Source organism: Netta rufina (genome assembly GCF_964035555.1).
Source record: "Netta rufina genome assembly, chromosome: Z".
NCBI classification, from domain to species: Eukaryota; Metazoa; Chordata; class Aves; order Anseriformes; family Anatidae; genus Netta; species Netta rufina.
Genome location: NC_140126.1, coordinates 58,037,077 through 58,054,059, shown reverse-complemented (window position 1 = coordinate 58,054,059; position 16,983 = coordinate 58,037,077). Strand labels below are relative to the sequence as shown.

The 16,983-nt window shown below is 38.2% G+C and overlaps 1 protein-coding gene across 1 annotated transcript in view; it reads right to left on the bottom strand.

Annotated features, from left to right (window-relative positions):
- Positions 1 to 14,466: 14,466 nt before the first annotated feature.
- Positions 14,467 to 16,983, bottom strand: part of YTHDC2 (YTH N6-methyladenosine RNA binding protein C2) — a 32,655-nt gene continuing 30,138 nt past the window's right edge. Inside the window, exons 28-30 of the mRNA XM_084304660.1 lie at positions 16,148 to 16,330; positions 15,574 to 15,677; positions 14,467 to 15,428 (exon numbers count right to left, since the gene is read on the bottom strand). Of these exons, the coding sequence (XP_084160786.1) occupies positions 15,597 to 15,677; positions 16,148 to 16,330 (264 nt within the window). The 3' untranslated portion in view covers positions 14,467 to 15,428; positions 15,574 to 15,596. The remainder of the gene's footprint in view (positions 15,429 to 15,573; positions 15,678 to 16,147; positions 16,331 to 16,983) is intronic.

The following is a 16,983-nucleotide window of genomic DNA, read 5'->3' as shown; positions in this document are numbered from 1 at the left end:
GACAAACCCTGCTTCAGGACAGCACAGGACATTACTCACTTCAACGTTTAAAAAGTTTCCACACTGTCAAACCAAAAGGAATTTCTTCATGAGGCATGTCTCCATCTCCACGTCCTTTAAATAGACCTTAATAAAACAGGATAGCATCTACCTAACCTGGAGACACATAACAGCAGAAATGCTCTTAATTTGCAGCACACTGCATTCCAGGTTTTTTCTAGCATATCTGTTGAGTTCTCGCTAAACATCATATCACACACAAGTTAAAGTCTAGTGGCAAGAGACTCAAGTTGCTAAGAAATATTACTATTACATCAGACTGCAGATCAAAACATTGGTAACATCACAGCTGTCTGTGCTAGCATTGTATTTTAATATGCATGCACTATGAGAGTTTGCAATTAGAAGAGCAATTCGAGCTATATGAGATTAAACATGACATGTATGAATTAAGAAATGAGCACAACTATACACACTGGGTTATAACTTAGCAGTTTCAGCTCCCAGTTCAGGAGTTTCCACAAAAAATAAAATAAAATAAATAAAATAAAATAAAATAAAATAAAATAAAATAAAATAAAATAAAATAAAATAAAATAAAATAAAATAAAATAAAATAAAATAAAATAAAATAAAATAAAATAAAATAAAATAAAATAAAATAAAATAATAAAACAAAACAAAACAAAAACATGTATAGTACAAATTAATCCCAGAATAAGTCAATCCTTTATGGCTTCCTGATCACAATACCATCAGCAACATTCACCATACTTCTTTACAATATCCCATTATACTGTGGCTTCATATCACTTCCATGGTACAAACAGAGTTCTTGTCCAATTCTAGTCCATGCCTATGATCAATGTGAATTATGAAAGAACTATTATTGCTTCATACCTATAAAGCCTTAAAATTGTTACCTGGCCTGGGGATGTTGGGTCTTGCGTGTTGATAGATAAACATGGAGCACAAGTACAGAAAAACAGGGAAACTAGAAAATAAATTTGGATTAAACCAATCATGTTTTATACGGTAAGAGAAAGGAAGAAGAAAAGTTTCATTTAGAAACAACCCAAAATATCATTCAATCCAAAATACAACGATTTCTCTACAGCCCCCTTAACCTTCTTGACTCTTTTCTGTGATCAGCTTCCAAATAAAGCTACCATTTTCAACTAAAAGAATAAAGATTCAGTTTTCAAAGGATTTCCAAAATTTCTGACTCAAAAACTTCACTAAATACAAGCTGACTCAGCAATACTTGTATTTGCTTCAAAACTATTAGGTTTACTCTTAGACATTAACATTTTGCATACTTACATTCAAAACAAAACCTTAAAATACATGTAGCAATTTTTTTATTAATAACGACTTGGTAGTTTTAATGCATACTTTGATGATTCACCAGCAGCCACTTTATGGTATTCTTAAATATCAGTAACCTGTAAATCAGGGGAACAGTGATGTGACATAGGCTGGGAGCAGATCGTGTGCTATGCAGAGCACCCAGCAGTAACCACGTCCCCTTTTCCCTCTGCAAACCTGGTTCAGAGCTGCCTGAGCAATTACTGTGTCTGCAGAGCGTGCCCTGCAGAAGCACAGATCTGCCTCCCACTGTGCCTTGTGCTGCCCAATACCTAGCACAGGATGAAGGGGCATATTTTATTATCTCTTGCCTGGAACTTAAAAAAAAAAAAAAAAATACTGAAAATTGACTCCAGTTTCCAAACCATAGTCCTGAGGAAAAGAGGCTATTACTGGCATTGAGAGGAAACCCAACTACAGAGAATGCCTGGTGGTCTCTAACAGCACGATAAGCCTCCAGGTCCCACATAGGCTTATGCACATCTTCTGTGCTAGGTCAGATTTAATGGGCTACGTTGTGAAGCAGGTCAAACTACACAATTTAATGGCCATTTCTGTCTTTAAAGATTGCATAAAGTCTGGGAACATCCTAAGCAGAACACACTGGCAGTCTCCAATCAGAAAGAGCAGAGAAGAACCAAGAGGTATTTGAGTCTCAGCTGAAATCCAGAGAAAGAAAGAGGGTCAGTCAGAGGTAATAGTGGATGACTGCCTCTCCTTTCCCTACCTCAACATCATTTTTTTTACCTGCTTTAAAAGCTCTGCCTCCTCACCTTCCTCAAGATGTGCATGACCAGGAATGATTTAATTGCCTTTTGAAGTCTTTGGATTATGGTAAAAGCGTGCAATACCTGTCACAGGAAGAACAAATAAAGCAAAAGCTAGAAGCAGCCCTCAGCACATTCCCAAATGCAGAGTTTTGGCATGGCAACAGAATCTCTGGCAATAAAAAAGTCACTTCTTTGCAAAAGGAAAAAGCAATGCACAAGATTTATACCCAAACGTTCAAATAAAGTATGTGGAAGACACAAAACAATCCTGGCATAACACAGACAGCACCTAGCTAGTTGGACTGACTTCTAGAAGTCAGTCACCGGTTGTATCTTGGCATATATTTTCTTCCCCTGGCACAAGCCCGGGGAATGTGTAAAGTCCACCAGATATTCTCTAAGCTTTCACCACACCTCTCCAGGAAGGCCTGTTTTTTTCTCCTGCTGTGATGGCCTTCCTCCCACCTCACACTGCAGGTAGGTCTAGAATCACCACCAGGGCAGCCAGGTTAGGCATTTGGATCTTTCCCTCTGGTTTTGTCACCTCCAGAGGTGATGCATCAGCCAGAATGGCCACTGCCTCAGTATGTTACTAATTACCTGCCATTCAGACAACCAGGATTCCCCTGCTGGGCATGGAAGAGGCCCAGCTCCAGCAGAGTTCACAGTCAACCGTTTTAATGAACACAGAAAAACAGAAAGCACTGTGAAGCCCCCCTACCTCTCCAGCACGGGGCTGGGGCTTATCTCCATGCTGTACTTGCTTTCACCCAGCATTTAATTAAGTATAGGTGATGGGCAGCCTTCTGGTGCTGGTGGAGCCTCCAAGTTCAAAGATACCGTCTTGTACTACACAGCAACTTTCCCCTCCCTCCTGCCAGCAAACACAAAGCAGACCTGCACTTTTCAGGTCCCCTTAAACAAGGCCTAGGTGGGTGCCAGGAGCCCCACAGGCCACTGAGACAGTGTTCAGGACACCGCAGAGCCTCTTGCTGAAGAGCTATCTCAGGACAGATAAATACAAAAGCTTTTATCTATTGTTTCATTACACAGTGCTTCATACAGCCTCCACTCTGACAGCATTAAGACGACTAATAATAATAATAATAATAATAATAATAATAATAATAATAATAATAATAATAATAATAATAATAATAATAAGGCTGGATGTTACAGAAAGATACCAATCCACAAAATCTGCAGTTTGTGCCAGGTGCAGAGTACATTGAGCAATGGGAACACTTAGTGGCTTAGCACTCGGTGTAGCTTTTCTCTCCCTTCAGCACATCAGCCAATTTCAGACTGAGGAAGAAAAAAGCACACTCTAACTCCTAAAAAGAAAAAAAAAGAAAAAAAAAAATCTCTATGGCACAGGGAGCCTTCAATGCAGTCCTCTTCCTAATGCTGTGTTAAGGTTTGTTCCCATGCACACAGAGGGAAACAGTTGCACCCCAAGGCAACACGACTAGCACCTTAATTTTTCACAGCCAACTATATATCCAGATAAGCTGTGTCCTGGTTTACAGTGAACACAGCTCATGTTTATAAGATGGCTACCAATGGCACCTTCTAATTTCAATACGAAAGCTGACACATTTCAGTAAAAATGTGGTGAAAAGAGTTACCACACTCAAGCTCCACTTCAAGGTGAAGATTCTCCTCAGTACATTCCTAAAGTCAGATCCAGACAAAATTCCAAGCTATCTAAGATACAGAAGTGATGGAGACAAATCCCATATTAGTACAAATAGTACTAACAGTACAGCCCATTTCAGAGTAAAAGCCAAAAAACTTCATGCAATAAACATCTGTTTCTTTCCCATCCCAATCCAAGGAACAAGAAAGCCCCTGAAAAGCTAGTCAGAAAGACATCCACTGCTTCCTCTCCATCCCACTATGTTCTGATGTCTTTTCCCTTCACTACACTTTTTTTTTTTTTCTGTAGCTGCAAAGAAAAACTTGACTACTGTCTATCATGGAATACTGTCCATGCAAGGAAACCTTGCAAAGACATCTAAGTCCTTTCTTGATCAGTCCTTTCTGATCTTTTAAAACACAGTTCATGAGAACATTTCGCGCTTAGAAACCAAAATTTGCAATAATTTCATAAAAGGTACACCATCATGTATCCTCTTGCTCCCATTAAATAACACTCAACACAACAGAGGGGTTATAAGCATTTCTGACAAGATTACAGTGAAGAACCCATATTTTCATCCCAAGTTCAAAAATAGTTCATATGGTAAATTGCAGAAAATGAGTTCAGATGATTTGTTGCTATTTTTTCAGCAAACTCATCACAATGTACTCTCACTTGTGGTTAATAATAATAATAATAATAATAATAAATGATGTAGTTACTACTTACTGCAAAATTTGGGGGAAGAACCAAAGTTTGGTCAGGTACCAAACACAGCTAGTTTGTTTTTATTTTTTCTGCTGACATTTTGTATGCAACCATTTAAAACTTATTTATTTTGTCTTAGCCAGCCACATCTGAGTTCTCTGCTAAGTAAATGTATTCTTTTTCCCTTCTTGATCTGGGGACTGTCCTGTTTGTTTCTCATTCCCTGCATAAAAACATCTGTCATAAAATAAGCAGAACACTGAGAGAGCCAGTTTTCCTATGTCTGATTTCAAGAGAGAAGTGTTGCAGTGCTGCAGAAAAACAGCCTTTGACTTTCAAAGAACTTGCTGCCTGAAATAAGCAGTAAATTTGAGCAGAACCTGCAGGGCAGAGACTCCTTATTGGTGCATATTGCTTTTGAAAGGATTAAGCTTTGACTAGCAGAGAGAAGTAGCAATATGCCAAGATATTGTTGTCCAAGTACAGCTAGGGCTCTTGTAGGCTATCTACACCATTATTATATAAATTAGAGTGCTAAAGTAGTGATAAATCTATCTCCAGAGGAATAAAACAGGACACACGGATGGATTTCATACAGCACTACTTGATGCTACTGAGTGTTTCGTTTTGGATTAAAGATTCAAACACTTATAAACTCCTTTTCTTTCTCTACTTTTTTTTTTTTTTTTTAACTTTTTCTTTACTTTGTAAAGCTGACAATTCTTTCAAAACTTTAAATATCTTTTTCCTCACCTACTTTCAGATCCAGTGAGCCACTTATATCTCTGGTAGCCTTTTTAGTGACTGCACCAGGTCCTGCAGTAGAGAATTTTAGGTCTTGCCTAAATTTGTAATGACACTGCACTAAAGTTTAAGTCCCAAAAGTATCCAGTGACATCAGTCTGGAGCCTTTAGAGTTGCACATTTTACTTTTTTGTTGTCCTTTTTACAATGTTACTACTAATAATACCATGCAAAGTCTCAAGCAAATACAAAGCTATAGAACTTACTCGGCTCCGTGAGTGAGAGAAAATGCTTCCCAAGTTTACAACTCAAGTGGAGTACAAAAGTGCTCCAGACAAATTCTCTCGGACAAAGAAATAGCCCAGAGCAGGGCTCAAAGAGTTATGCAGAAGGCTGCTGATATCTGCACTTCAGCTGGGCAAGGAGTTTGATTTTCCATGTGCTGCGTGACCAAGAGCTGATCTAGGTCAAATAAACAAATGTTAAACTGCTTTTATACACAGCATTGCAGTAAGAAGCACTTCACAAGCATTCTCTAGAAAACTCCCAACAAGTAAGGCAGATAAATACCTCTCTAGACAGCTGGGAAGCTATAAGCAAGTTAAACAAGATTGTGGAGAGGAGTCGCGCCAGAGCTGGGACCTGGATCCTGAACCCTGTCCTGAGCTGTTCTTTTGGCTTAAGAAACCATCCTGATATTAGGTGTTTCTTGCAGTTAAGTTGTGTTCCACAGCAGTAATGTTGACACAAGAACAGTATTATTTAACGGCTTTAGCACATCCTTATTGCACTCACCTCTTACCATCTGCTTTCCACAACTCAGAAAAAGAATACTTAAAAAAGATAACTTTTAAGACATGTCTTTTAATATCTACCTACAGAAGTCATTCCCTTTAGGGAAGTGAAAATTCACAGATGAGTATATATATATATAAAGCAACAGCCTTATAAGTAATATAAGCAGATATGAAGCAACAAGTTACTGCATAAATTCCTTGCCATAATTCATTGCTTTTCCTGGGGAGAGGCCATTTCATTTGCATGTGCTGATAAATCTAGGTTTTGTTTTAAAATAAAATCCTCAGCAGACAAGAGATGATATGCTAGCCAACTGCACCACCTAGCTTCACCCTGAAGGATCTCCATAGCCCTATTTTTCATGACATTGGTGTTTATATTCCTTCAAAGTAAATTCCAGTATAACTACTATCTGTCCAGTATCTAATCACCAATTTTACAAACAATTTGTCATCTGTGACATTTTCAAAGGTGAAGAAACCACTCATGGAAAAAAAATAAATAAATAAATGCAGTGTTGGTGTTCATAGGAGAGTAAAAGATATGTTATTTACCCTCACATTCTTTTATCCTACGCAGACTGATGTGACCTTTCAGATGGAGGTTGTTTCCTTTAATTCTCATCTCCACGTTTACCAGAGCCTCACAACATCTGTTGTTAGTTTTAATCACTAAGGAGTGAAAGAAGCATCATAAATTAAAACAAACAGAACATGTGAGCTCCACCACTTGTTACTTGTTCTGTGCCTGCAAAGTTAAGGCTCCCTCAATCCGAGCTCCAGCAATATTTTCTTTTCTAAGAGTATTAAAACAGGGTGCCTGCGTTTAAAATAAAAGCTGATACTTTCCCACTAAGTATCAATCACAATAAAAGCACGATTTTCACAGTTTTTCAGCTTGAGTATTGGGAAAAGAAAAAGAAAAGAAGAAGAAGAAAAAAAAAAGAAATAAAAAAAAAGAAAAAAATAGCCTCCATGTATCTCCTCTGGGTAAATGAATCACGACCCAAGTCTTTCATTATTTTCTGAAATTATCCTTCTTCGATGGTTTAAAAGTAAAAGAAGCAGAACACAGTAACCAAGCTATGGTTCAACATCACACTAAAGAGCAATATAGATATGGCTACAGTGCTCTCACATCCAAGCTGGGCCCTGGTCCACCATAGCATGCTTGCACAGTGCCTCTACAGACATAAGACAAAGAAATTCACACATAAAAAATCTGCTGTTTGCCATATATACATTAGTTTAAACAGCCCAGTCCAACTAATGAAGGTAACAAGAAGAATAAGGTTAGAGCACCGGTCTGTGGGTCTCTTGGAAGCTTCCCAGCTTGTTTGTAAGACTTTATAAAGTGTTCTGTGCCCCTTTTGTTTTTCTCTTGTCAAGTGCTTTAGGCTTGTCCTAGAACAAAAGAAAGGAGTATTCCTCTTTCATATAAAGGCTGCAGATAGCACACAGTAATTCACTTGCACCTCAACTAGTATAGTATTAGGGCATTTAAAACATAGCAGTGTCTAAGCTGATGAAAGCAGCAGCTGTTGAAATAACTTTGAAGTCCACTTCAAAAATAAATTTGATCTTGATGTTTAACTCCCTCTCCTACTAAAAGCAATTCTGGACCTCAATTTCTGTTGATTTATTTGAGTTATTTCCCTGAATCAAATCTGAGACACATAGTCACTCACTTCTTAAAATGGAAATTCAGGAAAAAAAAATCCCACTAAATTTATAGTTCAGCCTTGGGGCAGCATTATACGATCTACCAGTGAGGCTTATGATAAGGGTAGTTTGCTGTTTTGTTGTTGTTGTTTGTTTTGTTTTTTACATGTGAAAGTGGTAATGATTATAAAGCAGACTACACAATTTCTCTTGAAAATGCAATTTATTATTAAGATGAAAGATCACGTCATCAAGAGGTTTTTGTACAACTGAAGCCAAGCAGTTACATTTACCCAAACTCCACTAAATCAAGTGATAAACAATAACTGGTGTTCGTGCTAGTGAAATTTAACCAAGTCTACAAAAGTTTCTGAACTATTGTGAACTACATGTACCAACTATTTCACAGGCATGTGCTACCCCTGGAAAAAAAAAAAAAAAAAAAAGAAAAAAAAAGAAAAAAAAAGAAAAAAAGAAAAAAAAAAAAGAGCAGCACGTGTTTTGCTGTCTGCTGAGCAGAATTACCTTTTTTAAAAAAAAAAAAAAAAAAGATTATTTAAATAATGTGTTACAAAGACAGTGTCAACATACCACATTGAGATTAGTCTTTGGCATGAGCGAACTGGTTCATGAATATCACACTAAATCTCACTGGGGACTGAATTTATTGCCTAAGAAGATAGATCTCCGGTTGGAAGACTTCAAATGCTGCACATTTGAAAAGCTGCTGCACATTTCTTCATGCCTATAGATAAGGCGGCTCAGGAAAGCTAGAGATTTTCAGACAGCTTCTTCTGTAAAATTTGTAAGAATTTATGTGAAGCCACTACCTTTTCCTAAATAGCTTAGTTAAAATCAACGCAGTGCATCAAAATCTGCTGCAGAAGACAGCATTGCTTCTGCAAAGAAAGAACGAAGTGAAAGAAAACTGTTAAAAAGTAAGGTTTGTGTTCATATTTTGACAGTTACAAAGAGGACACACTGTAAGCTAAAAGGTCACAGAAATTATGTACCTTTTCCACACACTGTGCTTTTAAGAAGATTATCGGGATGTTTCACAGGAGCTGAAGATGTTAAATGTATTTTACGTGTCACACAATTTTCCTCTCAGTTTCTACCCATGTCCAGAACATCCTCATATAGAAGCAATTTTGACAATTGTGTTTTGTTCCTTAATCTTATTTGATTTCTGGTAGGTTTCGCCAGATATTCTCTACATATAGAACAAAGTGTTACATTCTTTAAGAGCCCTGGGCTACAACCTTTGCTCATACACCAACAGCACCAAATGCAATATGCGCACTCACATGGGCAGAGTCACAAGGTCGGGTTGTTAATCTCAAAGCCACACAGCAAGAGGCAAAAAATAATAATTATTTCATACATATGAGCTGGAGGTGGCTTTAAAACTCCGTATGGGTGTGACACATAAAAATACAACCTCCTTTCTGAATTACCTGGGACAGTAATGTACCAATGTTTTTTTCATATTTTCAGGGCTCTAACTTTATATCCTGTAACACAATGTAAGGTGTTGCCTCAGCCTGCTTTCCTGAGAACTGATTTGTCTTTAAAAATCAGACTTTTGCTTTCACTTTAGGTGACAAACAACACCTAATTCCTTTCAAGAACTGTAAAAAGAATCACATCAAATAAACCTTTTAACCTAAAGAAGCATCACCTACTTCCTGTAATGTGGTGCCCATCAGAAGATACAGTAAAGATTACAGCAAGATAACAGCAATGATGGCTTGAAAGCAAAATGGCATAGTCCAGGGGGAAGGAACAAGTGCAGCTGACTGTGAGCAAAAAGATGTAGGGCAATAGGAGACAAACTGACAATATTCAGCTAGAGAAACCCAAAAGTGAATACATCCTGAAAGTGGCAGCTTTGGAACAATCACTACAGCTCCATATGAAAGAGAGGAAGAGAGAGAGTGAAGCTGCAGAAACGACTGTAATTCACTTTAAAGACAAAGTCCCTAGGGGAAACTATGAATGGATCCAACTACAAGCCAGAGAAATTGGCCTGCCAGGTATGAGCTGTGATTTAATTTTGACAGCAGCCAGGATCAAGCATTGAAAAAGCAAGTTGAAAATAAATAAATAATCCTACAGTGGAAATTTAACACACAAGCATTGTCAGAAATGGTCTTTGTAGATTTTGTGGCAATGGAGCAGAAATGGTAACCATTCAAGAGTATCAAAAAGCTACAAAAAGTAAATATTTAAAGAAATAATTGCTGCAAATGCACAAGTTTAGGCTTCCAAATATTTAACGAATAAAAATATTTTAGAGAAAGGAACTAAATTCTGTCTGTAGCTAAACAGCTCACCACCTTTACCTTATTTTCAGAAATATTTTATTGAGGAGGTGCTGTGCCTCATAATTTTCTTACATGAGCCACTGCTAAAGCTCTGACCTACTGTCTCAAGGAACTGTTAAGCAATGCCTTAATCAGCACTTCTTAAATAAGCTTTGCTCATGTATGAGCAGGGTTTGCAAACTTGTGGCTGTCATCCATAACCCTGTTTCTTTCCCCTTCCTCCTCACTCTAATAGTTACAGTGAATGGTCTACTTTGGAAACGCTTGATATTCTCTGTTTCAGAGTACATGCATGTCAAATCCTGACTGACAAACACCAAGCTAGCATTTTTACTACTGCCCTAGTAGTGCCCTTTACATCACTGATAGTGATGGGCCATTTTTCCCATTTGTCATAATAGGTGCAAGGCTTCAGTAAACTGCCCGCTGTTGCCACCCTGGTTTATTTTAGGAGATTCACTTCTTTGCCCTGTTTTCTGCTTTAGTTTTCACTGCACACATTCTCACATTCAGTCAATACCAGATAGACTGGGTGTCTCTAAGAATCCACAGTACAGAGCTTGTCACACTGGAGGCCTTCCACAAACTGATGATCCTGCTAGCAAGCCACATGACAACCAAGATAATATCTTCAGAGACCAGAAATATATGAAGAGCAGAGTGAAAACAAAGAAGTGTCTATACACAGGCTGATGAAACTGGAATGTGCTTGATACCTCAAAATAGCACTTTTCCAAAACGCTCCATGGGGCTGTTTGCAGATATAACATGTAAAGAAAAAATAATAATAATAGTCAAAGTTCATTGTTGCACAGTGAAATAACTGCACAGACATTTTGCATGGATCGCACTGAAGTTTTGTTTATCCATACACCATTATTTCCACTGGATGAAACCTAGCAAAATTTGCATGAATGACAATAGAGAAAATAAAAGTAGTTTACCCAAGAAAACAAGGCCACTTTCCTCTACGTTTCAGAAGTGGAATCATTTAATGTAGATATTCAGCAAGATTCACTCATAAATAATTTAAGCTGACTTCTTGACAATTACAATTCAGAAATGTCTGACTATGGTACTACTAAGAAATGGCTGAACAATTCAGATGACAATGGGACTGAAAATGCACAAATGTAATATATTTCCTTTGTATTTTTTATTCAGACATATGTCAGCAAATGACTTTGCACAGCAAAACAAGGCTACCATGCATCGTATTTTCTCAGTATTCCTTTGTTTGAAATGACCTCTTCTAGTAGTTTACTTCAAAAAAAATTTAAAATATTTAAATCTACTAAAGATTTAACTAGTCTGAACATTTAAAGCTACCACATGATGCTCCTTACAGGTTTAGCATAGGCAAATTGCTGTGTTGCCATTTACAGAAATAGCATTTATATTCAGTTTTACAGACCATATGTTATTATTGCTGAATTTCAAAAGTTCCAATGATGAGCTGCAACAACTACTGCTTGGTTGTCTCTTGTAAAGGCAGTCTCAGAAGTCACTGATTCACTGACATGCTGTGGCATTAAGCTTATAATTAGAGAGATCAGAAGTAAACTTTATTTAGAATCACACTTCAAAAACTAATGTACATATTTCCACATAGAGGACTTTTCAATGCCTCGGTAGCTTCAAGACAAGTCTCTTAGATTTGCTTTCTTATCTCTGATATGTCTTTCCTGAGTTGAGATTTTATTCAGACACTAACAACACTCACAAATACATATAAGGTTATGTGCAACTTCACAGGAAAAGGAGAGAAAGAAGAAAATATAAATGAGCAAGATAGAGAACAATTAGGGAAGAAAATAAAAATTAAAATAAAGAGGTTTTCATATTAATAGAACCAAAAATATCACATTAAGTAAAAATCCTCACCATGAGTATGGAGTTATGAGAGTTTTGTCATTATTAAAATTATTAAAGATATGAAAAAAGCAAAGCCCTGTAAATCTTAGTTTAAAACATTTGCTTACCAGTAAAACGAAACCAACTGTGTTAAGTTTGATCATCATGAAAACATTGACAAATCATGGAAGGAAAGTAGTCCCAAGTGTGCTTTTAAGACCACCTCTCAATATGTAGTTAGCTCCTGTGTACCCTCCTAGAGCTTGAATTACTTTTACGTAAAATGTTTGATTCTATGGACATTGCTGCCAGCTACAGTCAGAGCAATGAATTCAATGAACATGTTTTGAAATGCTCATTTCAAAATGCTGTCACATTGTGCTGTGATAAACCTGTGTGGCATCCACCACCATACTCTCACACTCACTTTCCTCGCCAGGACAAGCGCAGAAAAACATGATGGAAAAAAACTCTTGAGGTAAGTACAGAGAGAGCACTCACCGATCACCATCACAGGTAAGACATACTCAGTTTGAAGATTAATGTAATTTATTGTCAAATGATAACAGTGTAGAGCAGTGAAGAAAAAAAATAATAAAAAAATAATGAAAACACCTTCCTCCCAGCCCTCCTCCTTCCCAGGTTCAACATCATTCCTGACTTCCCCAACTCTTCACTCTTACTCTCTTCACCCCAAGCAGCTCAAGGGAATGGGGGCTGCAGTCAGTCCCTGGCGCTTCGTCTCCTCTGCTACCTCACGGTCCCTCCCTGCCCCTGCTCCCTGTGGGGTCCTTCCCAGGGACGCTGTTCTTCCCCAGCTGAGCCTGCAGGGGCTGCCCACAGGCAGCAGCTCTCCAAGTACTGCTCCCACACGGCTCTGGGTCCCCCACGGGTGGGCGGCAGCTCCCCCCAGACCCCCTGCTCCTGCGTGGGCTCCTCTCCACGGGCTGCAGCTCCGGCCCGGGGCCTGCTCCTGCGGGGGCTCTCCATGGGCCGCAGCCTCCTCCAGGCCACATCCACCTGCTCCACTGGGGGCTCCTCCACCCATGGGGGGGGCTGCAGCGTGGAGATCTGCTCCATGTGGGACCCATGGGCTGCAGGGGGACAGCCTGCTCCACCAGGGGCCTCTCCCTGTACAGCCCGCAGGGGAACTGCTGCTGCCTGCAAGCAGCACCTCCTGCTGCACTCACCTGGGGGGCTGCAGAGCTGCTTCTCTCACGTTCTCACTGCTCTCTCCTCTGTCTGCTGCTGCATGGTGTTTTGTTTTTATCCCTTCTTAAATACGTAAACATATTGACACAACCACTGTCACTGATGGGCTCAGCTTTAGTCCCTTTTGGAGCTGGCTGGAACTGGCTTATCTGTCTCTTCTACAGAGGACACCTTTACAGCCTCACCTGGCTACCCAACCATTCCACATAAACCTATACACACATGCAGGGTAAAAATAAATAAATAAATAAAATCATCGGACATCCCAAAAGTTTTAGTTGATATAGGTTATCAACAAAGTTTTGCTGGAAAAAGTACAAGGATATTTCCATTACTAAAGAATACTTACCTTATTATTTCTTCTTCCCCTTCTCTTAAAAGCCAAGCATGATTTTTTTGCTTGTTTGAATGAAAAAATTGCTGTCCATTCTAGAATTTAAGTTCTCTCTTTCTCTAAACAGTAATTATTAAAAGAGAGGATACTATCAGTCACGTTTAAAGCTCGAAAAGAGCTATGAATTCCTATTCTTACATATGAAGAAACTTGAAAGAAGTTTCCCACGTGTACCCTTGAAACCTATACGCTGCAGCAGGGAGTCCAATGCACATGGGAGAATGTGAGGCAGAAAGAACAAATGAAGAGGTACCATCACTTGCTGGTAAACAAGGTTTAGGCCGGGATAGCAATGTTTTAAGGAAGCTACCATATTGCTGCCAAGCCCTGGGATATAGTAACATATACAACAATCTTTAGAAATGAACAATTTTTCTCCAAATAATGGTATAGGAATAAATACAGATGAGTAGTATAATTAGCTACATCATAAAGACAGCAAGTCCAATAATTAACTAAGACTGGGCTAGACCTAGTATCTGGGCTCCTGAGGACTGACTTACACAACCACAGCTGTCAGACAGGCAAGAAGCAGGAGACAGCCTCTTCTCTGGACAAGACTTTGCTGGTGCAGCCAAAGACCTCAAGGAACGCCAAACTCCCTAGCCACACTTTTTTTTTTTTTTTTTTTTTATTGTCAAGCCAGAGAAGCACCACTTGGGCTTGTTAACTGATTACACACCACCCCTGCTGCCCATGTGCTCCACTTCTATCCCTGGTGTGCATGGGGCCCTGAACAAGACAATACTACCTGTCCTTCTTTTGTGTGCACAGGCCCAAAAGTACTGGAGAAAGCAATACTAGCCTCACACCTCCATTGCATCCATGGTCTCCCACAACACCATATTAGACAATACCAGCTTTACAAAAGCTCAGTCTTGGAAACACAAAACCAATTGTTTATGCATGGCAGTCCCTACACAGTATGCAAGTGAGTACACTGGGTATTCTGAACTCTGTATGAATATTTTTATTAGACACTGAGAACATAAGAACAGGCTCAGAAGCAGAAAAAGCTCTCAGCTTATTTTAGAGTAACTACAAACATCGTGCTGACAGTGAACAGACTGAATTTATACCAGCCTTATAAAACAGTAAGTTAACTTTTAAGGAGAAGCTCAAAATGAAGAAAGCTTTTTTTTTTTTTTTTTGAAAGACAGCAAAATCACCTTGTAATAATGCCCACATTAGTGCCCTCTTAAGACTTCCACTTGGCACCAGGCCATTGGAAGATTATTTCAGCTTGCCAAAGTGCAAATACCTTTAGAAAGTCTAAAACAATTGAAACTGGAAGTACACAAAGGTAGAGAACAATTGAAACTGGAAGTGCGCATTGGACCAATCTACTCTCAAAGAAGTTTCACACTCCTTTTATTTCTGTATTTAAACAAACTGACATTCACCAGCTGCCCAGTTGTTTGTCTGAATACTGCTCTCTCACACTGCGCATATAGAATTTGAACCAATACACAGAATCTTAAAGTGTATTAGGAGACAACAACTCTCAATTCATTCACTTTAAGGAAACTGCAAAACTAATTAATACTACACTGTTTTCTCTTCCACTTTGTACTGTGTTGAGAAAGTTTCAAATGTAAACTGTGCATTTAAACTACTTGCTGTGCTACTTAAAGCCCACTAACTTAACATGGTCCATTGTTTCAAACTTGGTTCCAAATTAAACCTTTTTTCTAAATTTTCACCACATACAAAATAACCTCATTAAAAAATACAATTCTGTCAAAACCAGGCTGGTGAGTAACATTATTGTTACAATACAGAAATAAAGAAAACAACATAATTTCTTCTTTTTTTTTTCTCCCCGCCACTGCTAGCAGCACAGCATTACTAACAACTTCAGGAGCTTCTTGCACCACCTTCTTCCTCTTCTTTATGTTGTAGGCACAGTGCTGGTTTTACCACTTTTAAGTGATGTTTTGACAACCACAGCTGAAAAAAGCAAGAAGAAAAGAACATTTATTACTAACTGTAGCTGTTAATCAATAAACTGCAAAACTAAACACCGTAAGGATATATTGCATATAGATAGCTTTTCCTCTATCATAAAAAGCAAATAATACATGAAATCACCTACCTCTACTATATTACTTTACATCCTCAACTCAGTTGAGTTTTTTCTGCCAAAGGAATACGATCCCAAAGTTGTAGCAACTGCTCTCCAACTTGTGGTTCCAGCTCCTAGAAACAAGCAGGAAATGTGAGAAGTTATTTCTACTGCTACTATTAAACATACAATTTATATCTGACAATTTAGTTTCTGTAACTAGTAAATTTGGAGTATGAAGGAATAATGTACTTCTACAGAAGACTTTCCACGTGAAGTATATAGTTTTGTTGAAAGCATAAATACAATACATATTAAAGCAACAAGTCAGTTTCTACAACTTGACCTATTACTTCAAAGGTGTAGTGCAAAATTCTGCCAAGTAATGCTTCTTCTACCACATGAACTTTCTCTTGTTCCACAACAAAGCTTCCATTAGTTCAACAGTACCGCATTAGCGGAATATGCAGAGTGCCTCAATGAACTGTGATTCAGATTAACAAATACATCAAGACAGCTGATAGATGTCAAGCCTAAAGGAAGTAAAAATAAAACCAACATAGTTCCATCAAGTAATGGAGATGCTATGAGACAGTAATATTACCTGGCCATCTCTGCTTATTTGTACTTTCTTATTGTCATTCCAAGGGTTGAGCAAATGGTGTGCAAACTGAAAAGGAATGCTTTCTTTTCGGATCCACTCCACCTTAAATATACCTCCTAAACCGGCAGATCCCCAGTCTTGACTTTTTTCACTCCCTATCTCAGAAGACATTCTGGCAAATCCCTGGAGCAAAAATTGAAATGTGAAAGGAAAAACACAGTTAGATTAGATCTATTTGCTTTGGAATTAAGTAGTGATTGGACTGGAGACTAAACTTTCAAATTACTTTGAGTGATTCTCACTCTCTCCCAAGAAGCTGGATATTTAAAAAAGTTTACATCTGGAAATTAAAAGTATCTTTCATTTTTTCCTTTTCAAATATGCCTTCTAGAATTTGACCATTGAGAATGCCTCTCAATCACTCATGACTACCGCTAAAAGGCTCTAAACTTTTTACAAAGTTTGAAGTATGTTGTAAAAGCATTTAAGTGTAAGGGATCAAGATGAGTGTTCTACTACAAAACAGTCAGTTGTTATTTGCTAGCTGTAGGTATTTCTTACAGAAAATATATTCCTTCATTCTCATTCCCTCTGTTCTACTGACTCTATGTGAAATTTTAACATAGCTGTTCATCAAAGAAAGAAGTCACAGTGTGTTTGGTTTTCTTATTCAAAAAATTGGAAAGAAATTCCAGAAAGACAAGTATACAGATAGGAAATTAGAGAAATTCTAAACCCAAAATTTCTTCTCAGTTCTTTAAGCAGGCCACCCCTACTTGCCTCCTACGAGCCCCTCCCCCCCCCAAAAAAGAAAAAAAAATTACAAGCGCTCCTAA